The sequence below is a fragment of the Staurois parvus genome, unplaced genomic scaffold (assembly GCF_062004578.1).
Source record: "Staurois parvus isolate SC_StPar_1 unplaced genomic scaffold, SC_StPar_1.0 ptg000246l, whole genome shotgun sequence".
NCBI lineage: Eukaryota > Metazoa > Chordata > Amphibia > Anura > Ranidae > Staurois > Staurois parvus.
Window position 1 is genome coordinate 214,422 of NW_028318042.1, and position 24,577 is coordinate 238,998.

The window sequence follows — 24,577 nt, forward strand, 5'->3', positions numbered from 1 at the left end:
AATACCAAGAAAATCTCAATCAACCCTCTGCACACTGTACACAGCCTTACACATTTTTAGCAAACTTTGTATATAAACAAGGATTTGTAGTTCACATGCATTGCAAGATGTGTTTAAGTTGGCCAACTGCTTCAAAGTAATCCCTCTCTGGCCAGTCCCTACTCTACTCTGCAAAATGAAAATAGCAATTGCACCATAATAGGTATCGTTGCCAATGTCAGAGTGAGAGCAATAATTCTAGGATCATAATATATCATTAACTCTAAACTTATAACCTGAAAAGTCTTTGAATGGTTCATCTATAGACATTATGGTCAGTTTGTTGCCATTTCACAGGCGTGTGCATTTTTAAATCTTGACATGTGTGGTCTCTATTCACTTTGCACAGCTTCATCTTTTATATTTTACCAAAACAATGTGGATGTTATATTGTGTTTTGTGTGCACTGATATTCATTTTAAAGTATTTTTTCCTAAACATTTGTGTTTGATACACAGCTACGCAAAATAATTGCAACAGTCACCATTTTATTCTCCAGGGCCTCTGCTTTCAGAAAAATATATAACGTTTGGGGGTTCTAAGTCATTTGCTAGCAAAAAATGCCCGATGTTAATGTGTGTGAAAAAATTGCCCAAGACAGGAAGTGGTTAAAGCCAGCATGGATTGATTTTCCCCCGCCAAGCTGCGGTTTGAAAACTACAGCTGGGGTGCTGCTGTGCAGAACACTGCAAGATGTTAAATCAATCTACTAATATTGAATACATTTTTAAAAATCTTTGTTATATGACTTATGACATGCATAAACATATGAAATAAATGCATAGTTGGGGTTCTTCTTGAAGCGCTTCCATTGGTCCTAGCAGCATTTTAATGTTCTTCTTAAAGCAGTTGTAAGACTTTGTTTTTTGTTTTTTTTTTTAAATAATAACGATGTTATACATGAGTGCTCTGTGCAAAAGTATCGCACAGGGTGGCCCCGAACCTTCTTTTTGGGTCCCACACCGGCAATCCTGATTCCTCCTCTTCTCTGCGTGCCACCATAGAAAGCCACTATGGTTGCTCATGTACAGACTCGCTCCTGAGCTGGATTATGTGCATCCAAAGACACGCGTCCCCCGCTTTCTTCTCATTAGATTTGATTGACACTTCCCTCCTGTCTGACCCTCTGGTTTGCACCAATCCTGCAACCCGCACAGGAATGGCAATCCTAGGTCTTGACAAGGAGCTTCTAACAGAGCTGACTTCACCTTCCGCTCAAGCTCTAAAATTGTTTTAGGTTTTCTTCACCTTCTGTCCATATGATGAAAATATCATCAATATACAGTTGCATTCAAAATAATAGCAGTGTGTTGAAAAAAGTGAATAAAGCTCAAAATCCTTCTAATAGCTTTTATTTCCATCCACACAAATGCATTGGGAACACGACACATTCTATTCCAAATCAAAACGTGAAGAAAAATATATCAAAGTTGTGTTGTTCCTTTCAAAAAATGGAAGAAAAGTGAATATTAGACGGTTCAAAAAAATTGCAGTGCTGGTATTCTTCTTTACAAACTCAAACATTCACTATATAAACTGAAAAATGTTTGAAGATTTTGCTTTCCTTTGAATGACTTCATGAATATTTGGTTGTAGTCGCACTGTTTCTGAGAACTGCTGTACATCTGTGTTGCATGGAGTCACCCAACTTCTGGCCCCTGTGATCAGGTATTCCAGCCCAGGATGATTGGACCACATTCCACAGTTCTTCTCTATTTCTTGGTTTTGCCTCAGAACCGTTATTTTTGATGTCACCCCACAAGTTTTCTATTGGATTAAGATCCGGGGATTGGGCTGGCCACTCCATAACGTCAATCTTGTTGGTCTGGAACCAAGATGTTGCACGTTTACTGGTGTGTTTGGGGTGGTTGTCTTGTTGGAACACCCATTTCAAGGGCATTTACTCTTCAGCATAAGGCAGCATGACCTCTTCAAGTATTCTGATGTATTCAAACTGATCCATCATCCCTGGTATGCGATAAATAGGCCCAACACCGTAGTATGAGAAACATCCCCATATCATGATGCTTGCACCACCATGCTTCACTGTCTTCACAGTGTACTGTGGCTTGAATTCAGTGTTTGGGGGTCGTCTGACAAATTGTCTCCGCCCACTAGACCCAAAAAGAACAATCTTACTTCCATCAGTCCACAAAATGTTGCGTCATTTCTCTTTGGGCCAGTTTGTAACCTCTTCAGCACATGTCTTTTTTCCAACAGTGGGACTTTGCGGGGGCTTCTTGCAGATAGCTTGGCTTCACATAGGCGTCTTCTAATTGTAACAGTCCTCACAGGGAACTTTACACCTTCTTTCATCTTCCTGGAGCTGATTGTTGGCTGAGTCCGCACCATTTTGGCTATTCTATCCATTTGAATGGTAGTTTGTCGCTTTCTTCCACGTCTTTCAGGTTTTGGTTGCCATTTTAAAGTATTTGTGATCATTTTAGCTGAGCAGCCGATCATTTTCTACACTTCTTTATATGTTTTCCCCTCTCCAATCAACTTTTTAATCAAGGTACGCTGTTCTTCTGAACAATGTCTGGAACGACCCATTTTCCTCAGAATTTCAGAGAGAAATGCACTGTAACCAGCATGTCCAACATTTGCTGCCTTCCTTCCTTAAATAAGGGCAATAATTGCCACCTGTTTGTCAAAGAATGAATGACCTCACTAATAGAACTCCACACTGCTATTATTTTGAACACGCCCCTTTCAATTAGTGATTCAATGACACAGAATCAGCAGCATGCATGTCATGACTGTTGGGTCTGTTGGATTTCTATTACTCTACTACACCTGCTAGGAAATTATTTGCCATGTAGAAATATCATTTCTACCAAAAACAGTGATTGATCCGGTTAGTGATGTCTGACTGCTATTATTTTGAACACAACTGTATATCAATATATAAAGCATGGAACAAACACCATACAGATACTATCGCTATATTGATGATATTTTCATCATATGGACAGAAGGTCAACACTTTTCATCCATCAATCAAACTAAAAATGAAATACTCAAACACACATGTCAACTTCCTAGACATCACAGTATACATCAAGGATGATACGCTTCACACCTCAATATATAGGGAACCCACTGACAGATGCAACTACCTCCACAGTTCCAGCTTCCACCCCCAACACACGAAACGTGCCATCATACACAGTCAGGCCATTAGATACCACCGAATATGTTCTGATCCAAGAGACAGAGATACACATCTCGGGACACTAGCAGACTCCTTCCATAAGAAAGGTTACAAGGACAAAACTATGAACACCGACATAAACACAGCCTTGAGAACCCGAAGGGAAAATCTACTTCAGTACAAAGAGAAAAAAAACAAACAACTGTGTAGCTCTAGTATCATGTTTATTATTAATATTTAATAATGGCGGCCACACAAAATATTGTCACTTTGAGCCCAATTTGGACCTTGTCACGTAGGGGTGGATTCACTTTTGTTGCCAGCAGTTTAGACATTAACCACTTGCCCTCCAGAGGATTTACCCCCCTTAATGACCATGCCTCTTTTTGCTACTCAGCGCTGCACTAATTCAACTGGTAATTGCGCGGTCATGCAATGCTGCACCCAAACTAAATTTACGTCCTTTTTTTCCACACAAATAGAGCTTTCTTTCGGTGGTATTTGATCACCTGTGCGCTTTTTATTTTTCACGCTATAAAAAAAAGACCGAAAATTTTGAAGAAAAATTATATTTTTTACTTTCGGCTATAAAAAAAAAAAATATATAGTAAACTCAAAGTTAGTTATAAATTTAGGCTAAAATGGATTCTGCTCCATGTTTTTGGAAAAAAAAAAATCCCAGTAAGTGTATATTGATTGTTTTGTGTGAAGTTATAGCGTCTACAAACTATGGGAGAGATATTGCAATTTACGTCTTTTTTTTTTCTTGCTATACAGCGCTGCGCTAGTTTACCTGACAATTGCGCGGTCATGCAATAAGGTACATAAATCAAATTTATGTCCTTTTTTTCCACACAAATAGAGCTTTCTTTTGGTGGTATGTGATCACTTGTGCTCTTTTTATTTTTGGTGCTATAAACAAAAAAATTTGAAAAAAAAAATCTCACAGTACACAGGACATGGAAATGCAATTATTTTACTAAATATAAATTGCTAAATACCTTTTCTGATCAGCAGTTAGAGCAGTCTTGTGACTTCCATCAGTGTCCAGCAGAGCACTACCCAAAGCTTGTAGGGGAGTTTACTTTCTGCTCTAGGAAGATGCAGAACCCCTGACCTCTGTCTGGACAGTGGTGATTGGCCCTATGCTGATCACATGCACTCTCCCAAGAAAAAAACAACTCTCTAGCAATACACATCAAACTGAGCACGTGCAAAATGCCTACAGTTCAGTCTATCTAATCAGGAGATAAGAGGTGGTCACTTGAAAAAGGGAAAAAAAAGGGGAGGAACAGAGAAGACAGGATCAAACAGCCTTTTTACACAATGCGGAGGATTAACCCCTTAGGTTCCACAGTGAGTATAACAAGCATGATGTACTGTATAAACAGACTGATTTTACTGTTGTGGGTTTAGTAATACTTTAAAGCCAACTGAACTTTTAGTTTCAATCAGCCAAATACATTTTAGATGCATAAAAACAAAATGTCTGACAGTTTGTTTCCTTTAAAAATCAGCCACAGTGAGTAAAAAAAAAAGCCTGTTCCCTGCCAGCATATTGTAGAGTAGGTTCCTTGCTCTCTGTGGGGAACCATTTATTTCTGCAGAGGTCCAGCCTATCCCTGCTGAGTCTGAGCTCTCCAATCATTTGGGATATGAGCTTTGCTGATTGCAGAGCTATAGGTTGAAATCACTGGAGGCATGTCAGACCTCTGCAATGAGACCATGTCTCTGCAGCAGCCAACAGGCTTTTCTACTCAGGCTGTGGCTGCTTTAGAAAAAAAACAAAAACTGTAAAAGACACTGTTTTGTTTCGATGCATCTGGAAAGTACTTTGCCTTTTTTTAACCTGAAGTTTAATTTATGAAGAGAGTCTATGTTAGCCAAATAAATGCAAAGCACCAGACAGTAACCACAAATAATCTGCACTTTTTTCAAACACTTTATTATTTGCCAGTCAATTACAACAAATCAGGTATATTAGTAAACCCTGCAGCTATTATTTTTTGCTCGCTTGTACTGCTGATCTATAGCGCTCAGCATTTCCTCCATACAGCAGTGTCAAGTGGCATCCCTGATCTGCATGGTACCCGAGCTTGCTTCTAGTTAGCTCATTGGGATAACAAATGAAAAAAAGGAATCTCTAGAAACGTTTAGATTTGCATCCTCCTTTTAACACTGAAAAACATACAGAGAAACGAGGGAGTTTAAAAAGACCAGAGCAGACGAATTTAGTTTATTGCCCAGATTAAAGCTGGACTTCAGAGATGAACGCATATTTTCTAATACAAAAGTCATGTGTTCTCGTTGGATCTCCGTGAGCTTTGTGTATTTCTTCCAGATCTGGGCAGTAATCCAGTGCGAGACTTCCTGTAATAAAGACCGCTCACTGCTGCCCTCTCTCCTTGTGCAGGAGGACTGGTCTGGTCTCCACCCCCTACTGTAGTTTTCTACAGACAGCTTTTAGTAGGTGGGTCCTGCTGAGCCCCTCCCACAGCTCTTCTCTCTGCACAGGTTGTGTACAGCACAGTGATGATGTCAGAGTCACCTGTACAAGGTAATATCTGGTTTTGTAAAGGTATTTAATGCACATAAAAGATGGAATGATAACCTTTATGGCTGTTGAGAAATATATTGAAATGAAAATTTTTTTTTTTCCTGGAGTTCCTTTTTAGGGCTGGTTCCCACCATAGAAACAGTCTGGATGAGTTCCTGGCATTACGTTTTAGGACTGGTTCACATTCTAGAAACAGTCTGGATGAGTTCCTGGCGTTACGTTTTAGGACTGGTTCACATTCTAGAAACAGTCTGGATGAGTTCCGGTTCATTTTTTTCTCTCTCTTTTGCCTTCAACTTAAATAAGGACATGTGCATTCTGGCGTGTTCCAGTGCATTTTACTGCGTTCCAATACAGTTCAGTGCAGAAAAAAAATGCAGCATGTTCTACTGTTTTACTGGAACAGACCACACAGGTGTGAACTAGGCCATTGGAAACCATGTAACCGCCTGTCAATGCATTTTTGATGCAGATAACAAAAAAAAACGCACAGGACTGCATGTAATGTGAACTGGCTCTTAAAATCAAATATATAATAATATTGTCTTTTAGGACCCTTACATCTGTATAATGATTTTTGTTTTTTTGCATATGTATTCAAGATAAAAAAAATTTTTTTTTTACACCTCCATAAGACAGATGTGTATTTGGTAGAATCTGAGCAGTAGTGTGATGCAAACTAGTGAACATCTGACCGCCATTAAAAGCATTGAACGCAGCATTCAGCTCTACACTCCTGCTCGCCTCTGCAAAAGTTATGCCAAGCACATGTCCTGTGATCTATCATGTTTCATTCTCCCGGGTGCTCTGAGATATACATTTCAGTCTGTATATACCAGAAAGTGCGGACAATGTAACAATATATATGTATACTATCAGCTAGGACAACAGATGGGGCAGTCTGATTTTCTTCCAGTTAAAATGCTTACATCCTATTTCACTTCAGTTTCCTTGAAAAGGTTTTTTCAGCCCCGTATCCATTAGTGGCGATCGATCGATGAACTGCAAATTGATTGGAATGTCTGACACAAGAACCACTCGATTCTTTGCCTTAGGTTCCTTCATTTCTGGGTCTGGCAGCACCTGGAATTGCCGGATCATCTGGAGATGCAAAGAAAATTGTTACCGAGACATGAAAGTGGAACTCCAGCAAAAAAATGTTGTATCAGATAGAGCTGGATAAGGCTTTTATAACTTGCAGTGGGAACACAGGACAGAAAATGAGGGAAATCTTCACAACAGAGTTACAGACATACACTATATTGCCAAAAGTATTGGACCATCCCTCCAGATCATTGGTTTGTTCCAATCCCCTCCATGGCCACAAATGTATACAATCAAGCCCCTAGGCATGCAGACTGCTTCTACAAACATTGGTGAAAGAATGGGTCGCTCTCAGGAGCTCAGTGACTCCAAGCGTGGTCCCGTGATAGGTGGCCACCTGTGCAATAAGTCCATTTCCTGGTTACTAAATGTTCCACGCTCAACTATTAGTGGGATTATAAGTGGAAGCAACAGCAACTCAGCCACCAAGTGGAAGGCCACGTAAAATGACAGAGCGGGGTCAGCGCATGCTGAAGAGCACAGAAGTCACCAACTGTCTGCAGAGTCAATAGCTAAAGACCTCCAAACTTGGTGTGGCCTTCAGATTAGCACAACAACAGTGTGTAGAGAGCTTCATGGAATGGGTTTCCATGGCCGAGCAGCTGCATCCAAGCCTTACATCACCAAGTGCAAAGCGTCGGATGCCGTAGTGTAAAGCATGTCACCACTGGACTCTAGAGCAGTGGAGACGTGTTCTCTGGAGTGACCAATCACGCTTCTCTGGCTATCTGATGGCCGTGTCTGGGTTTGGTGGTGGCCAGGAGAACGGTACTTGCCTGACTGCATTGTGCCAAGTGTAAAGTTTGGTGGAGGGGGGATTATGGTGTGGGGTTGTTTTTCAGGGGTTGGGCTTGGCCCCCTAGTTCTGTGAGGCAGGGAAGGAGCGGCCCAGCCAGAAGGCCTGGTAGCAGCTACCGACCCCACCAGCAGCCACAATACTGACATTGCTGCTGTCCAAAGGTGTTTCTGTTGCTCTTTCATCCAGTATGAGGGTGCTCTAATATAGGAGGTGTGTTACTGGCCAGATTACCAGGTAAAAGCAGAGAAGAAAAAGCAAAAAAAAAGGAAAAAAAAAATTTAACACCCACCACATCTAAGGAATATATTATATATTTGGTTTTAATATATTATATATTTGGCTTTAATATCGCTTTAAAGCAGGGTTCTCCAAACTTTCTAAACAAAAAGGGCCAGTTTACTGTCCTTCAGACCTTAGGGGGGCCAGATTGTGGCCAGCGGGGAAAGAAAAAGTCTCAGGGCCAACATCAGGAAGAGTAAACAAGGTCTCAGGTGTGGTGTTCAGTTGCATAGTGCCTGTGGTCAGTAGCAGAGGAGTAGTGCCCTATCAGTGCCATCACTGGAAGGAATATTGGTCCATCATTGATGTTAGTGGATGGAATAGGGCCCCATCATTGATATTAGTGGATGGAATAGGGCCCCATCATTGATATTAGTGGATGGAATAGGGCCCCATCATTGATATTAGTGGAAAGAATAGTGTCCCATTGCTCGTGCCAGTTGGGGGGAATTATTATTATTATACGGTATTTATATAGCGCTAAAAGGTTAGCTCAGCGCTGTACATTATAGTGGGGGACAGTACATGAGACAATACAGTAACAATACAAAACACGGGTTCAAGGGCCCTGCTCTTTCGATCTTACAATCTAGGAGGGAGGGGATAGTGGTACAGGAGGAAATGGCTGTGGGGGATGGAGTGGTAGGAGGAGTGGAGGAGTACAGCAGTTAGGTGAGGGTGGGGTAGGCTTCCCTGAAGAGATGGGTTTTCAGGGTGCGCCTAAAGGAGAGGAGGGTAGGTGACAGTCTGATGGATTGGGGTAGTGAGTTCCTGGAGAAGTCCTGCAGTCGGGCGTGGGAGGTGGAGACCAGGGAGCTAGAGAGTAGGAGGTCTTGTGAGGAGCGAAGGGTACGTGTTGGGTGGTATTTGGGAATCAGGTCGGTGAGGTAGTTTGGGGCAGCGTTATGAATGGCTTTGTATGTTAGTAGTTTGAATTTAATGCGTTGGGCAATCAGAAGCCAGTGGAGGGAATGACAGAGGGGGGTGGCAGAAGCGGTGCGATTGGTAAGGTGGATGAGTCTGGCCGCTGAGTTCAGGATAGACTGAAGCGGGGATAGACTGTGATGAGGTAGGCCGGTGAGAAGGGAGTTGCAGTAGTCCAGACGTGAGATAATAAGGGAGTGAACGAGTTGTTTAGTAGTGTCTGGGGTTAGGAACGAACGTATTTTGGAGATGTTGCGGGGGTGGAGCCTGCATGAGTTTGCCAATGATTGGACATGGGGTTGGAAGGAAAGGTTTGAGTCTAGAGTGACACCTAGGACTTTGGCTTGTGGGGTGGGACTGATGGTGGCATTGTTGGTCGTGATGGAGAGAGAAGGAGGGGGGGCGTGGGCTGGGGGGAAGATTAGGAGCTCGGTTTTGGAAAGGTTCAATTTGAGGAAATGGAGTGACATCCAGTCTGATATGTCGTTCAGCAGGTGGGTGATACGGGCGGAGACTGAAGGGGTGAATTATGCCCCACTTTGGTGCCAGTGTTAGGAATAATGCCCCAAGGGCCAGATAAAGGCTAGCAAAGGGCTGCATCTGGCCCTTGGGCCGCAGTTTGGAGACCATTGCTTTAAAGGGTTAGTTCACCTGTTAAGAAAAAATGAAAAAGAAAAAAAAAAAAGGTAAAACAAACACTCTAAGCCACAGGTGTTAAACTGGCGGCTCTCCAGCTGTTGCTCCCATGAGGCATTGCAAGATTGACAATTACAAGCACATGACCCCCAAAGGTAGAGGCATGATTGGACTTGCAGTTTTGCAATAGCTGGAAGGCAGCCAGTTTGACATCCCCCCCCCCCCCCCCCCACGGCCCTGCTTTGCTTAGCTCTGTGGGTAATGAGTTGTCAGCGCCCACACAGATACCTCCCAACCTTTTGAGATAAGAACGAGGGACACCTATTATCAAATGTATGTATGCATAGGACACACCCCCTTTCAAGAGAATTATACAAAATAAAATATTACTTAGACCCACAAGTGTTTTTTTTTTTTTATACACTACCATTCCTTTATACTGATTTTTGAAATTTACAGATGCAGCAATTTAGATGGAAGGTTTAGCACTGGGAAACACTTTATGAAAGATAACAATAGATAAAGCATTTTATATACAAACTATAGAGATCAGACCAAAATGAGGGACAAATGAGCAGGACAGAGGGAACTATGTTCCAAATCAGGGACAGTCCCTCAAAATCAGGGACAGTTGGGAGCTATGCCCACACAGCCAGTGCAGTGGTCTGGGGACTGGAAATGCATTTTCCGCTCCTCCTTTCTGCAGCCCTTCCAGGACAGATCAGACTGATTCTGATGGGGCAGCACTGGGAACAGGACTAGAATCGGTCTGATCTGTCCCCGAAGTCTTGCAGGGAGAAGGGGAAGAAAATGGATTTCAAATCCCCAGACCACTACACTGGCTGCATGGGCACCGACACCTCATTACCCACAGAGGTAAGTGCAGCAGAGACGGGGGGGGGGGGGGGGGGGGGGCGCATGTAGAGCATTAGTTCACCTTTTCTTATTCTGAAGCTTACACTTTACATATAGGGTACTATAGGAGTGAGGACTTTACTCCCAATAGGTTATACTGTAATATTCTGAGAGTGAAATTAAATGGACATATGGCATTCATACACCAGTATCTGATAGTAGCACACAACTCACCTGAGACAGAGCTAAGTGCATTTCCAGCTCAGCTACCCGACGCCCCAGGCACCCCCTGACCCCATACCCAAAGGGGATAGAGCTAAAGGGGTGATGTTTCCTCTCAAAGCTGCGCAGCCACCTCTGGGGCAGGAACTTGTCAGGTTCAGAGAAGCTGTTCTCATCCCGGGACAGAACATAGTGAGAGAGTACGAATTGGGTCTGAAAAAAAAATTGTACATTGAGAGTGAGCGGTCTGCTGATACTCTTTTTACCATTTACCCTCAAGGATCTCTTCGTTAGTGCAGATTGCCTCAAAAAGCATCAAACTCTATAAAAGGAAGGGTTCCCTGTACCCCCCGAAACACGGACTGTTCTTAGAAATGTATAATTGAACATTTTTTTTCTAGATTCATGAAAACTTCTGGCCCTCTCATATTTTACTTGAAGCAATAAAAGCCCTTTGATAAAAGTATTTAAAGGCTAAAGTTTACTTTTCCAACAAGTTCCTTTGCATTCAATGCCCAGTGCATGTTTAGGCAGGATGGGGAGCGTTCCTCACACTGGGAGTTTTTCTGACAGGCCTGGGAAAGGCCACACGTATGATTTCAATGAAGCACTGCACGGTGTGTTTTAATATATTGGGGTGCCTGAATGCATTTTTATTGGAAAGGTGAAATTAGTCTTTGCACCAATGAAAGCCAGGCAAGTAGCAATTTCAAAAAGAGGTCATCAGCTGCAGTCATTGTGTATCTACCAGGGGCGGACTGACCATTCGAGCACTCGGGCACTGCCCGAGGGCCCGGGGTCAGTAGGGGGCCCCATGAAATGTCCCTGGTACCTTTTATAGGCTTTGAGTGTAGGCAAGGACATAGGGGCCCCATGATCCCCTATTGCCCGGGGGTCCCATGAGTTGTCAGTCCGCCCCTGGTATCTACCTGCACAAATACCAGGGGGGGTAGTTTGAATTCTAAAAACCATTGTACTGCTGACAGACTCTCGCTTTCTCCACTTTGTCCAAAACAAATATTTTTTTGGCATTGGACTGGCAATTTTTGGTAGCACAAAAGCATAACCAAAAATGACTCATGTACCAGCAATAAAAAGGAAGTCAGGGTATGATTTGACAGTCTCGTGTTGCAGTCTGTGCTGGGACAAGGTCCTATAGCACCCAAGGCAAAAAAAAAAAGGTCAGAGGGCACCCTCCACCCCTTCCAATTAGCTATCACCTTCTCCAGCAGAATATGTTTCAGGTCTTGCCCTCTTGACTGCTGAAGTTCCCAAGGTTTCTGTCCCTTCTTCTAGTTGCCTGGTTGGCTTGCCAAATCAGCCCAGAAACACCCAAGGTGAAAACTTCAAAATGCATTTCTTCTCCTCAGCCATTTTTTCCCAGTTCACATTATACAGTATATATTTCCCTAAAGATTTGGATCCCTTCCAATTCCCATTGCATAGCCTCTGGGTAGATGCTTGAATTATTCTGCAGTATGTACAGTGGTACCAGGGGTCAGGGTGGTAACTGCCTAGCAGAGACCAAGCTTAGCAAGAAGAGAGCCTTTTTCCCTATAATATGCTCCTTATTTCCCTTGTAGAACTCCTTTCCATGTATTGGGTGTTCTATGTTTGGAGGAACTTTTTGACACATATCTGTCTGAACATGTATGGACTTTATTGTGGATGGATATGTATTTATTGTATCTATGTTTATGTGTGTATTTACACTTTCTGTGTGGCATCTCTTGGGGATATTCATATGTGTGTATTTGATGTAATTTTCTTGTTTATATTTTCTTTTCTAAAACGTTTTTACATGTTTTGTAACATCGGAATTGGTAGGTTTATCCCCGGGACTCAGGAGTGCTGATTGAGGCACGTTCTTTGATTACCACCTATAAGAGACAGCACTTCTGATTCTCTCTTTGTTATGACCAAGCAGGTGACTGTGTGAAACGTGTTACCAGATACCATTGTCCTGGTGCCTTTTGTGTCCTTTTATGCATCAATAAACAAACAATCTTTACTTTTTCATCATACCTCCTTTGTTTGGCCAAACCCCTCTTTTCCATGTGTACGTGGTGACGAGCCAGGGTCTGCACCTGTGTTGGATTTGATTTTGATTGTTTTACCTGAGCGGTATTTCTTTTTTCATTAGAACAGAAGCCAGGCTGGGTAAAGAGGCAGGCAGAAGAGGCAACTGCCTTGGAAACGTCAGTCGGAGGGTGCACAAAAGAGCAAGACCCGAAACCTGTGCTACTGAAGAGGTTCACAGCTAAATGGGAAGGCATGGGGGGGGGGGGGGGCGCTCTGACTTCTTTGCCTTGGGTGCTGTCATGTTTCACATGACTGTCATATGCCTTTAGGTGTTCTTTGTATTTAGTCTCTGCTCCTCCCTTTCCTTTGGTTTAGTTTATGCTGTATAGATAGCCCTTTCCCAGTAAGGCATTTCAGCTTCAAGCCTCATGTCATGAAGCAGATCACATTATGATCTTTTGACCTATCCGATGTTCATTGTTGTAAAATTCTCTCAGTTTGTGGAATAAACTTCACAAGATCTACAAAATGTCTTCTGGATTGAGTCACTGTCTGTGATATTCAACTAAGATTGGAGTTATCGCTATCTCATCACAACTGTAAGTTACAGAGATCACACTTTCAATGCTTAGATTGGAGAGACAGAACAGGTGCTAAAAAGGACCTTGTCCTGCCACTGGAGAGAAAGGAAGCAAGCATACCTCTTGTGTCATCTTCCACCCCAACTGGCAGCCAATGATGTTTAGAGGACTAAGCTTCCAAAAATCCAGAGAACCACACTAGGGCTTCAAAAAGGACAAAGAAAGGTTTCTATTGAGTGTTTCTCAGTGTGTGGTCTCCACTATTAGGCAGGGAGCCTGTTGACTATAAACTTATAAACTGAAAAAAAGTTTCAGGGCCTTTTTTCTTTTTTTTGATTTTCTTGCACCACAAGGTGGTCACTTCTTCCTACCCCTCAGCCCCCCATTACTGAAGAAATGGATGCAATACCATCCTTATAATGGAAATTACTTACATCTTTAGGGAATACATATCCTTCTAGAACGATCTCCTTGTCTGTTATAATACGTCCGTTTTGTGGAACCACCGGATACAGCCTAAATTTAAAAAAATATATTAATGTGATTGTTTCAATAAATACACAAAAATGTATAACCCTGGAGGTTATAGTAAAAGTGGGACTATAAAGGAAGAGTTATCCGCCTCACTACTGCAGAGCACAGTACATCTTTAGAAAAGAAGGACTTCACATTTCTCATTCTTGTACAGATTTCAAATATAAGGAGATTATTCCTTTCCAGGACAATAGCTGGAAGCATGCAAGTCAGTCCTTTATACCCAATGGTTAACCGTACATTCAGATCCACTAGTGTATAGTACAGATCTAGCACAATATCGCACAGCCATTTTTTTCCAACTGGATCGCAAAACACAAAAAGAAAAAAAAAAAGAACAAAACAAACAAACAAACACACACCACACAAAAAAACTAACTGGGTTTCCTTATTAAAGGATACAAATAAAACGTTCTAATATATTTTATTAGGTAGTTCAAAAGAGACTCTTGCCTCAGGGTTTCCTTGAAGACTGCTTTCAGCAGAGGCATTCTAGCAAGATCCTCATGGGAGGGAACTTTGTCTCCGGGGATAACTCTCACCACCTCCTCATAGAGAGTCTTTTGGACCTCTGGGTGCTTTGCCAGCAGGTACAGGGCCCATGTCATGGTATTTGATGTCTGCGGGAAAATCAGATAAAAAAAACTGTTGTTGTGGCTCTTCTGAAAATGCTAGTAGCCTGGCTCTCTTGCCAATGCTCTGGTTGTTATATCAGACCAATAACAAGTATACAGAGAAGTCAGCATGAAGAACAGAAATTGTTCAAAGGTCAGCAACTCAAAGTATTAGACCAGAAATCAACAGGAGATCCATGTAAATAGCATTTTCCAATAGAGATCAGCAAGGACTACCTAGGTATTTCTGTCATGATAGGTGTATATTAAAGAATAAGTTATACCTTTTATGTAGCACCTTGTAGACAGGTGCTGGGTTAGGTTAATTCAGTTTTTAACTCTATTGTAATCAGTTGAGCTGCATGTGATTATTTTGGTCTGTGCTGCGTCTCACTAGCTGCAGGATTGACTGCTTTCCCCTTTTTCTGCGGGTTTCTGGAAGACAGCGGGCTGGGAGAGTCAAATGAGCAGCTGAATATGTATGCAATCCCAGCCATCCTCTGGGGAAGATGGGGGGGTGCCCAGATGGTGGCTGGGAGGGAGCATAAATAATTTAATTGCAGCAACTCAGAATGGTTCTCAGTAGTTTGTATGGCCCCCACGTGCTTGTATGCATGCCTGACAACGGCGGGGGAGGCTCCTAATGAGACCACGGATGGTGTCCTGGGGAATTTCCTCCCAGATCTGGACCAGGACATCACTGAGCTCCTGGGCAGTCTGAGGTGCAACCTGGCAGTGTTGGTTGGACTGAAAAATGATATCCCAGAGGTGACCTATTGGATTTAGGTCAGGCAATTGTGGGGGCCATTCAATGGTATCAATTCCTTCATCCTCCAGGAACTGCCTGCATACTCTCACCTCATGAGGCCGGGCAATGTCGTGCACCAGGAGGAACCCAGGACCCCCTGCACCAGTGTAGGGTCTGACAATGGGTCCAAGGATTTCATCCCGATACCTAATAGCAGTCAGGGTGCCATTGTCTAGCCTGTAGAGGTCTGTGCGTCCCTCCATGGATATTCCTCCTTAGATCATCACTGACCCACCACCAAAACGGTCATACTGAACCATGTTACAGGCAGCATAACCTTCTCCACACCCTTTCACGTCTGTCACATGTGCTCAGGGTGAACCTGCTCTCATCTGTGAAAAGCACAGGGTGCCAGTGGTGGACCTGCAATTCTGGTGTTCAATGGCAAATGCCAATCCAGCTCTATGGTGCTGGGCAGCAAGCACAGGTACCTCCTCATGCTACCAGTAGTGACACTGACCCTAGCCAAAGGCAAAACGAGTGAAAAACAGTCAGAAAAGAGGAGTAGGGAAAAAATGTCAGTGGCCTCCACCTGTAAAACCATTCCTGTTTTGGGGGTCGTCTCATTGTTGCCCATCTAATACACCTGTTGTTAATTTCATTAACACCAAAGTAGCTGAAACTGATTAACAACCCCCTCTGCTACTTAACTGACCAGATCAATATCCCAGGAGTTTCATTGACTTGATGCTAGACTCTGATTATAAAGTGTTCCCTTAATATTTATGAGAAGTGTATAACTTAGGTATTTCTGCTAGTTTTCTGATGGTTCATTGTACTCCATGATCTTTTACTGAACAAGCTGTACGAGGCAGTTTTCCATTCCAGTTGTTATCACTTTGTACTATGGATCTTCTAATCCCCCCTCTAATTTTTGCACCTTATGTGCTTGGTTGTAAACCAATGGACATGACACAAAATACACAACTTTAGCTCAATAAACCGTTTACATATAAAGTGCAGCGCAAACCAACAAACAAATTGGCATATTTGACAACTCAATACAACCTCACTGTAATTAGACCAGTGTAACTATACCAACAGACACACTTACTGAATGAATAATAAATCAAAAGTGAAAAATAGGGTGTATAAAATAAAAAAAAACACCACACCAAAAGTTTTAAAGCATAATATACATCAATGCATGTAGAGAGTCCATGGAAGTCCATATATAAAACACCAAGTGAACCAAGATAAATGAGGAATATTGTACTGCATTTAGTGATCCTTTAACTACTTGCCTACTGGAAACTTTCACTCCCTTCCTGCCCAGGCCAAATTTTTAGCTTTCAGCGCTATCACACTTTGAATGACTGACTATTGTGTGGTCATGCAACACTGTACCCAAACTAAATTTTTATCATTTTTTGAGACAGCTTTTTTATTTTACTATTTTTATTTTTTGCTAAACAAATGAAAAGACTGGAAATTGTGAAAAAAAAGTTTTAGTTTCTGCTATAAAATTTTGTAAATAAGTAATTTTTCTCCTTCACTGAGGTGCGCTAATGAGGCTGCAGTGATGGGTGGCATTGATAGGCTTCACTGATGGCCACTAATACAGTGATAAGTGCTAATAAAAAAGCACTGACACTGTACTAATGGCACTGGGCAGGAAGGGGTTTACATCTGGGGCGATCAAAGGGTTAACTGTGTGTTTTAATATGTAGACAAGCTGCTTTGTATTGCTCTGCTGTGCAGAGCAATACAAAGCAGCCTGTTTGTGCTGACAGGCGAGAGATCTGTGTTTACACACAGACCTCACCCCTGTCAGCTCAGCCGCCAATCACCAAGTCCTGGCTGAGAATCGGTGGCCGGAACCTGGTGATTGACATGCAGAGGAGCCAATGGCGGCGTGGGTAGGGATCGCGCCCCCTACCCGGAAATGTAACGCACACAATTTTGCACATTCCTGCTGCCCTGTACCAGTACTTCTGCTATAGGGCAGCCGAGAAGCGGTTTTACTCATAGGGACACTCTCCTTTGATGACACTTAAAAGGATCATTGAATGCAATACAATATTTCATCATTTCTCCTAGATCACTGGGCGTTTAGAGATGGACTTACTACATGCATTGATGTATATTATGCCTTGAAATTTTTTTTTTTTGTTTTTTTTTTGTTTTTTTACACACACCAATTTTAGTTTTGTCAATTTATTAGTCATTTTAAAATAAAAAAAATATAAATCCCATAAAATATAGAAGGAGTCAACTTATAAAGCATAAATTCCCTTTAAAGTAAAAATGTGCTTTGGTCATGCAGGTTACAGGGTCACTTAGAGGCTCCCCTATATCGGGTGACTCTCTCACCATCTTGTCTACGTGCCCAGTGACCAGTACATAGCCAGTAATGTCATATGGTGCAGGAGGGGGAGAGGTCTTTACTCTGTAAGCTCCGTCCAAATACTCCTTTAAAAAGTTGTTACTATTTCTGAATAAAGGAAATTATGAAATGAGGAAGCCTTTACAGAACACACCGTGTCCACCCCAGCTTGAAGGATCTCCGGCATGATCCCATACACCTCCTTCAGGCCCAGCGTCCCATTGGTCAGCGGATGAGTAAGATAGGCTCCTCCCAAATCTTCTCCTCTTTGGAGGCGCCCTTCAATGTCTTCCATTTTCTTGTCAATCATTTTCGTCCCTACAAAGAGCAAGTGCATTAACAGTGCAGCATTTATTACAAAATGTGGGATGTTATTAAAATGCATCTATAGCCAAAACCTTTTCTAGTTTTGTAGGGAGTTGGAAATGATTAGAACCCCTATCCGGTTTTACTGCTATCTGAGGCTCCATTACAAAATGCAAATCCAATCTGATGTGAACAAAAGCTCATTGGCACTCTGCCCAAGCTCATACCTTAACGGATTTTAAAATGGTTGGAAATGTCCGACATGAAATATGCATTAAGCATATCCCTCTATAGTGTGTACCCGTCTCTGTAAAGAGCACTAAGTGCCATTTCTTTCTGCTGCCTTGTTCTACTACTACTTCTGACAGGTTTTCCTGACACCAAGAGAAAAATGGTGACAGGGGAGGGAGCTCTAACAGGTTGACAGCCTCAGCTCTGTTCCTGTGAGCTGTGTGGAGGGGTATGTCTCCCTTCCCTCCAATTAGCGCAGAGATCTCCTCACTGGAGCTCTGCAGAGTGTAATTTCACCTCTCCGCCCCCTTTTTTCTGAACTCTCAAAAAAGCTTTCTGAGAAGAGAAAAAAAAAAGGAGAAAACGAAAAGAGAGAAAAGAGAAAAGGCAAATTGCAGATAAACAGGTACAACTTATGAAGGAGGATTTGTTTAATCTCTGTGTATCACCCGAGACCAGCCACTTCACTAATTATATGTAAGGGTTTCAACCACTTTATTTAGTGAACAAAGGGAAGCTATAAATGGTTTTAAATCAATTGAATTTTAAATGCATATTTTATATAAATTACACACTTTATACAAGGATCTGCTTTGCTTCCTGTATATAGAGTTTGCAGTGCATTCTGGCCTTTCTAATAAGCAAGTCCAGCACTACATGCTCAGTTTTGTGATTACCCGAGTCTAACCAAATTCCTAGACAGCTTTCTCCTGGTAGTCACAGTAAGCAGTAGACTCATTCAACCATGTATGTTGTAAATACACAATGCAGAACATAGCAGGATATCACATTATCCCAGCCATTTACAGCACAGCAGAAACATTACTCAGAGGTGGTGAAAAGCAGGCTCAAAATTGCTATCCGCTGGTAACATCAGATATTCTTAGTCAGTATAATAAATAAAATATATGAAAATACTCTACGTTCTCTTTACCAGATGGTGCCTTGTGTGATTGAGCAGGTTGGCCGTAGGATTGGACAGGTTGGCCGTACGATTGGACAGGTTGGCCGTAAGATTGGACAGGTTGGCGGTAGGATTGGAAAGGTTGGCCGTAGGACTGGACAGGTTGGCCGTACAATTGGACAGGTTGGCTGTAGGATTGTAGAAGAAGATGAAAGAAAGAGCGCACAAACCTTGCGCATTACCTCAATAAATAGTGACTAATTTTATTATTAAGGAAATATACTCACAAAGTGATGTTATAACAGGCATAAGTAACCATAATCCACACAGGGTTACAGGTAAATCCAAAAAGGGGGGGGAATGAAGGCAAACGCGTTTCGAATGGTGCTTAGTGTCACTAAACAGGCTGAACTGCTGTAATACTGACACTCAGTGGCTGAATGTCTGCTTGCCATGGGAACTCTGCCATACTGAAGTCTCTATCTGCTCAACCCAGCTCTGATGAAGGGAGCACCCTTCGAAACACGTTTTCCTTTATCCCCCCCCCCCCCTTTTTGGATTTACCTGTAACCCTGTGTGGATTATGGTTACTTATACCTGTTATACCATCACTTTAGAGTATATTTCCATAATAATAAAATTAGTCACTATTTATTGAGGTAATGCGCAAGGTTTGTGCGCTCTTTCTTTCATTTTCTTCTACAGTTTTATCAAGCTTCCCCAGCTTCATGATAGAGCTGCACAACCTCTGATCACCAGCGGATGAACACGCTGCTTGTTACTAACGCCCGTTTGATCTGAGTCTTTGAGCGCAGGAGATAATGGATATTTGATGACTGTGGCCGTAGGATTGGACAGGTTGGCCATACGATTGGACAGGTTGGCCGTACGATTGGACAGGTTGGCCGTACGATTGGACAGGTTGGCCGTACGATTGGACAGGTTGGCCGTAGCTAAAGCTGGGTATGGAAATCAGTTGCTTGTGCACTGTACAAACCTGATTGCTTGCAGATCAAGACATCACTTACCATAAGCAAAGAGGGTGTCCCAGGCCTCTACAAAACGTCCCCAGTAAGGAAGCCAATTTCTGGTCCAGTGAGGTAGCCGTTCAAGCACTACCTCGTTCTCCAACATGATTCCAACCGAGCTGATGAATTTCTGGGTTTCATCTGCAACCTCACCTCTGAGACAGCCCAGGCGGGCCTCAAATATTACACCACAGATGCCTATGACAACGCACACAATTAAAAAATTGCAGATAATAATAACTAAGAAAATGGTAAAATTATCTTGTGTAATGCATTTCGATTGGCAGTAATGAATAAAGACAATTTCTATAGACTGGCATTCAGGCATTTCAGCAGTTGGTATTTGTACAGTATCACAATGTAGCAGTTGGTAATTGTACAGTATCGCTAGGCTTGGGCCTGTATTACCAAAGGACGACTTCTGCTGGAGGGGTGGCAGTTTGCGGTACGATGGGATGGCAGTTTGTTGCTGCTGGTGTAACACCCTGCTATAATATGTCTAATGCAGGATGTTGAAGCCAACACAAGATTTCACTGTCCTGCAGAATACTAGCATTCACATGTTGAAGAACAGCCATGTGGAACTTGTATGCTGAATTGCAGGACTTTACTAATGAGCATTGCAGCTGGAAACTACATTTCCCAGAGGAGCTTGCGTGTGGGCGGGGGCATATACATCTCAAAGCCCAGGAGACTGATTAGGAAGTGAGAGGGGAGAGAGAGGAGAAAGTGTGTTGATGGCTGGAGAACTGGACCAGGCCGCAGATTCAGAGAGGGAGGAGTGGAAAGATTCGGTCTTGCCACTCAGCGCAGTGAGCCAATCTGGGATGCCAAATCAGGACTGGAGAATCTTCTGTGGGCCCGCCCCCCATCTGCTGAAAGACAAACCGCTAAGACCTGCCGACACCATTGATTGGGTGAGAGTCTCGTACACTCACTATCCAAGCTGACCTCAGGACACCAAGCTGCAGGCCAGGATACAGCAGTGCCAACGGAAACAACAAATTTACCCTTCCCAGCTAAACAGGATTTCTTCTACTGTTGCCTGTGGCCCTTGTCACACAGAGTTGATCTTGCTCACAGACACTAATGCCAACTGTTACATTTCACTACTTCGAATGTGTCCTTGTTTAGTGCCTTAAAGGGGACCTTTCATCAGTTCACTACCATTAAGAGAAGTACTTATTAACTATCATCTACACCAGGGGTGTCCAAACTATGGAAAAATTGCATAAAAGAAATTGGGATGTCTCACAAAATTAAATATTATGTAATAGAGTCCAAAAAGGAAAATTCTTAATTACTGCATAATGAAAATGCTGCCGACTCACCAAATACAATGGTGGTGTCCTCAGAACCATGTTTGTTCTCATTAGGACCTCTATGCCAGTGGATCTCTTTCCCCTGGTTTTCTCTTCTTTTTACTGTGTCCAAACTATGGCCCTTCATGTGTTGAGGAACTGCAAGTCCCATGAGGCCTTGCAAGACTGACATCCACAGGCAGAGGACTTTTAGTACTTCAACAGCTGGAGGGCCATAGTTTGGACACCCCTGATCTACATCTTAGATCTTCACACCAACTGGGCCCCAACTAGCGCATGGAAGACTATATTGTTCTTAAAAAGGGACATTGGTTGATTATAGACAAGAGCTCTCTCCATTTTCAAATCTAATCCTTGCCATCAGGTTCTGAGGACCCGCAGTGAGTTTTTCTGTTTATTCATAGTTTTTCTCGTTCACTGGGGATTCAACAGTCACCTCAAGTTGGAGGCCTTACTGGGAGCTGGGCAGGGTGTGGAGACTAGGTGCAACTTGGAAGGGGGGGGGGTGAGTACCTGTACCTATTACCATGCATGTGTATGTATATACACACACTGTAATATTAATTATACACACACATTGCAAAAGAAGTTAAATGCCACCCTGAGTTCTCTTCCAGGCAAGCCGTGGAGCTACAGGGTGCTTGTCAAACAGAGGAAACAGGATTTTCAGTTTTCTCAGAGACTGGAAAACCCCCACTTTGGGTCTTGGAGCCTTGAGTCTTTGTAGAGACTTGGGAGGGATGAAGTGTATCATCCTGGGTCCAGGTTTTGAGGACATCCAGCACACTGACTGTGCAGGGCTTTTGTTAGAGACTTGACAAGTGTCCAGGGCTCCACCTGGGTAGAGCGGAGTTCTCAGACCTGGAGCAGCCCTGAACACTAGTGGGAGAAGAAACCCCTGAACCATCAGTTTGGCCAGTGGCCTGTATACGTTAATCACCACACTTATATCCAGTATATAATGCCTTTAATTGAATCCAATCTGAATGATTGTCATGGATGACTGCAAGTCACAGCTCTTGCACATTTCTTTAGTAGGGACTTTGTGTATTATAGCGACAGTGTCTCTGGGTGGGAAGAGTACCTTGACTTACTTTCAAAGGCAAACTTATACATCAGTTCAGCCACATTGGTCACCACCAGTCCCGACTGACTCTCTGCTCTCAGCTCCCTGATCTTGTCCAGCAGTTCGGGGACCACCTCGTTCAGCGTGTCAGTGTAGCGCACGGCATCGGTTGGTTTCAGCATCTTCTGGTTGAGCACTGAGCGCAGTGTTTGCCATCGATGGCCCTGTCTTTGGAAATGTATGACATTCATTTCATTGGGACAAACCGTGAAAGGTCTAAACATACTACTATGGACATTGATGCCAACTTGTTCTATAGACACACTACTGACTTGGTGGCTGGGAACGACTTCCTGTTAGTCCGGACAACCAGCCGAGGCATACAGAGGGCGGAGGAGATGGAACGGAGGAAGGCCGGAGCCCAGGAGGAGAGAGCCACCCCCGGCCGGCCAATCCCTTCATTTACTCCCCCTCCCCCTATATATATTATCACTGATCCCGGACACCGCCGTGTATACACACCCCTCCTCTGTATATACACCACACCCCTCCCCCCTCCTCTGTATATACACCACACCCCTCCCCCCTCCTCTGTATATACACCGCACCCCTCCCCCCTCCTCTGTATATACACCCCCCTCCTCTTTATATACACCACAGCCCTCCCCCCTCCTCTGTATATGCACCACAGCCCTCCCCCCTCCTCTGTATATACACCACAGCCCTCCCCCCTCCTCTGTATATACACCACACCCCTCCCCCTCCTCTGTATATACACCGCACCCCTCCTCTGTATATACACCGCACCCCTCCCCCCTCCTCTGTATATACTCCTCCCCCCTCCTCTGTATATACACCTCCCCCCTCCTCTGTATATTCACCACACCCCTCCCCCCTCCTCAGTATATAAACTGCACCCCTCCCCCTTCTCTATAGATACACTACTCCCCTCCCCTCTATATATACACCACACCCCTCCCCCACTGTATACGGAGCGCTGATCCTGTATATACACCTCACACTTCCTTTATACATTCCCACCGCTCATATATACCGCAATATTACCTCCCCCCTTAAAAACTTTACCACTTATCCCTCACTCTGCATTTATAGTATATACTGAGCCTCTATATAACCCCCCCTTCTTTACTGCCAATCTATACCTCCCTTTCCCCACTGCTTGTGAATACCCCCCATTCTCTACTGCCTGTATATACCACCACCCTCCTCCCACTGCCTGTATATACAACTTCCCCTTCTCTGCTGCCTGTATATAACCCCCCCTACTTTACTGCCTGTATATAACGCCCTCTTCTCTTCTGCCTGTATTTACCACCCCCCCCTTATTTACTGCCTGTATATAATCCCCCCCTTTCTCTACTGCCTGTAATGGAACATATGTGGTTGTATTCTGGATTACACGAAGTGCTCTCTATATTTTACCTTTTTTTTGTTCTCTTTGTAACTCAATAAAGATTTTATTTTATTTTTTTTAATCTGCGTGTTCTGTAGTTCCTGTCATGTCTGCACCCGATATTTATTTTGTGATATAAAACATTTCAACGAGTTTCATGGGGAAAAAATTGGCAAATAAAAATCTCCTGTAGTGTATAGAATTGTGACACAAGTCATATTGTAATTGAATGTTATTAGAAATGACCTTTCCTGTTCAGTCATCAGCGCTGTGATCTTCTGTAATATACAACATGGCAGCCTGGAGGTGTTCTTCACACAGATGGTGTACAGAGCGCCCCCCACAAATGTCATTTCCTGCTTGTGTGATTGGTTGACTGATTTCCCAGAAGTCTGCACTAAGATACAAGTCGGATATTGGGCATCCTCTGCAACAAAAATGTCATTTTTGGTGAGATACTCCCAAAGGGAAAACATTGCCACTTTCCTCATTAGAGTCCTGCAGGTGCAGCAGCTGATTGACAATTATCAAATAATAAAATAGTGCAGCGCTAAAAAACACGATAAATAATATTCAAATCAATAAATCATGCGATTGTCACACACAAAACAATAATTAGTGATAAGATCAATATAGATGTATATGGTGTACATACTAACTAAAGTGCTCACAAAGTGCATCCTGAGGTCATCTACACGGCCTCTATAAGGTGTCATCAATACCACACAAATGATTGGTAAACAATAAACCCCCCAACACCTCCTACTTAAGTAGGTATATCATGAAACTCCTAAGAATGGGGAAATAACACACAAAGGGACTTGTGCAAAATATATAAATACCATACAGTGA

The 24,577-nt window shown here is 43.0% G+C and overlaps 1 protein-coding gene across 2 annotated transcripts; it reads right to left on the reverse strand.

Moving 5' to 3' along the window:
- Positions 1-5,117: 5,117 nt before the first annotated feature.
- LOC149459811 (sterol 26-hydroxylase, mitochondrial-like) lies at positions 5,118-24,258 on the reverse strand. Of its 2 annotated transcripts, XM_089680593.1 has the most exons (9): positions 23,972-24,258; positions 22,340-22,539; positions 19,924-20,121; positions 17,609-17,772; positions 14,160-14,326; positions 13,607-13,688; positions 10,582-10,782; positions 6,680-6,851; positions 5,118-5,741 (listed from the first exon to the last, which is right to left on the reverse strand). In XM_089680593.1, exons 1-8 carry the CDS (start codon positions 24,214-24,216, stop codon positions 6,693-6,695), a joined length of 1,416 nt encoding a protein of 471 aa, XP_089536719.1. In that variant the 5' UTR covers positions 24,217-24,258; the 3' UTR covers positions 5,118-5,741; positions 6,680-6,692. The 2 variants fall into 2 exon arrangements, with proteins under 2 accessions (XP_089536719.1, XP_089536718.1); XM_089680592.1 differs by having other exon boundaries at positions 5,118-6,851.
- Positions 24,259-24,577: the final 319 nt, after the last annotated feature.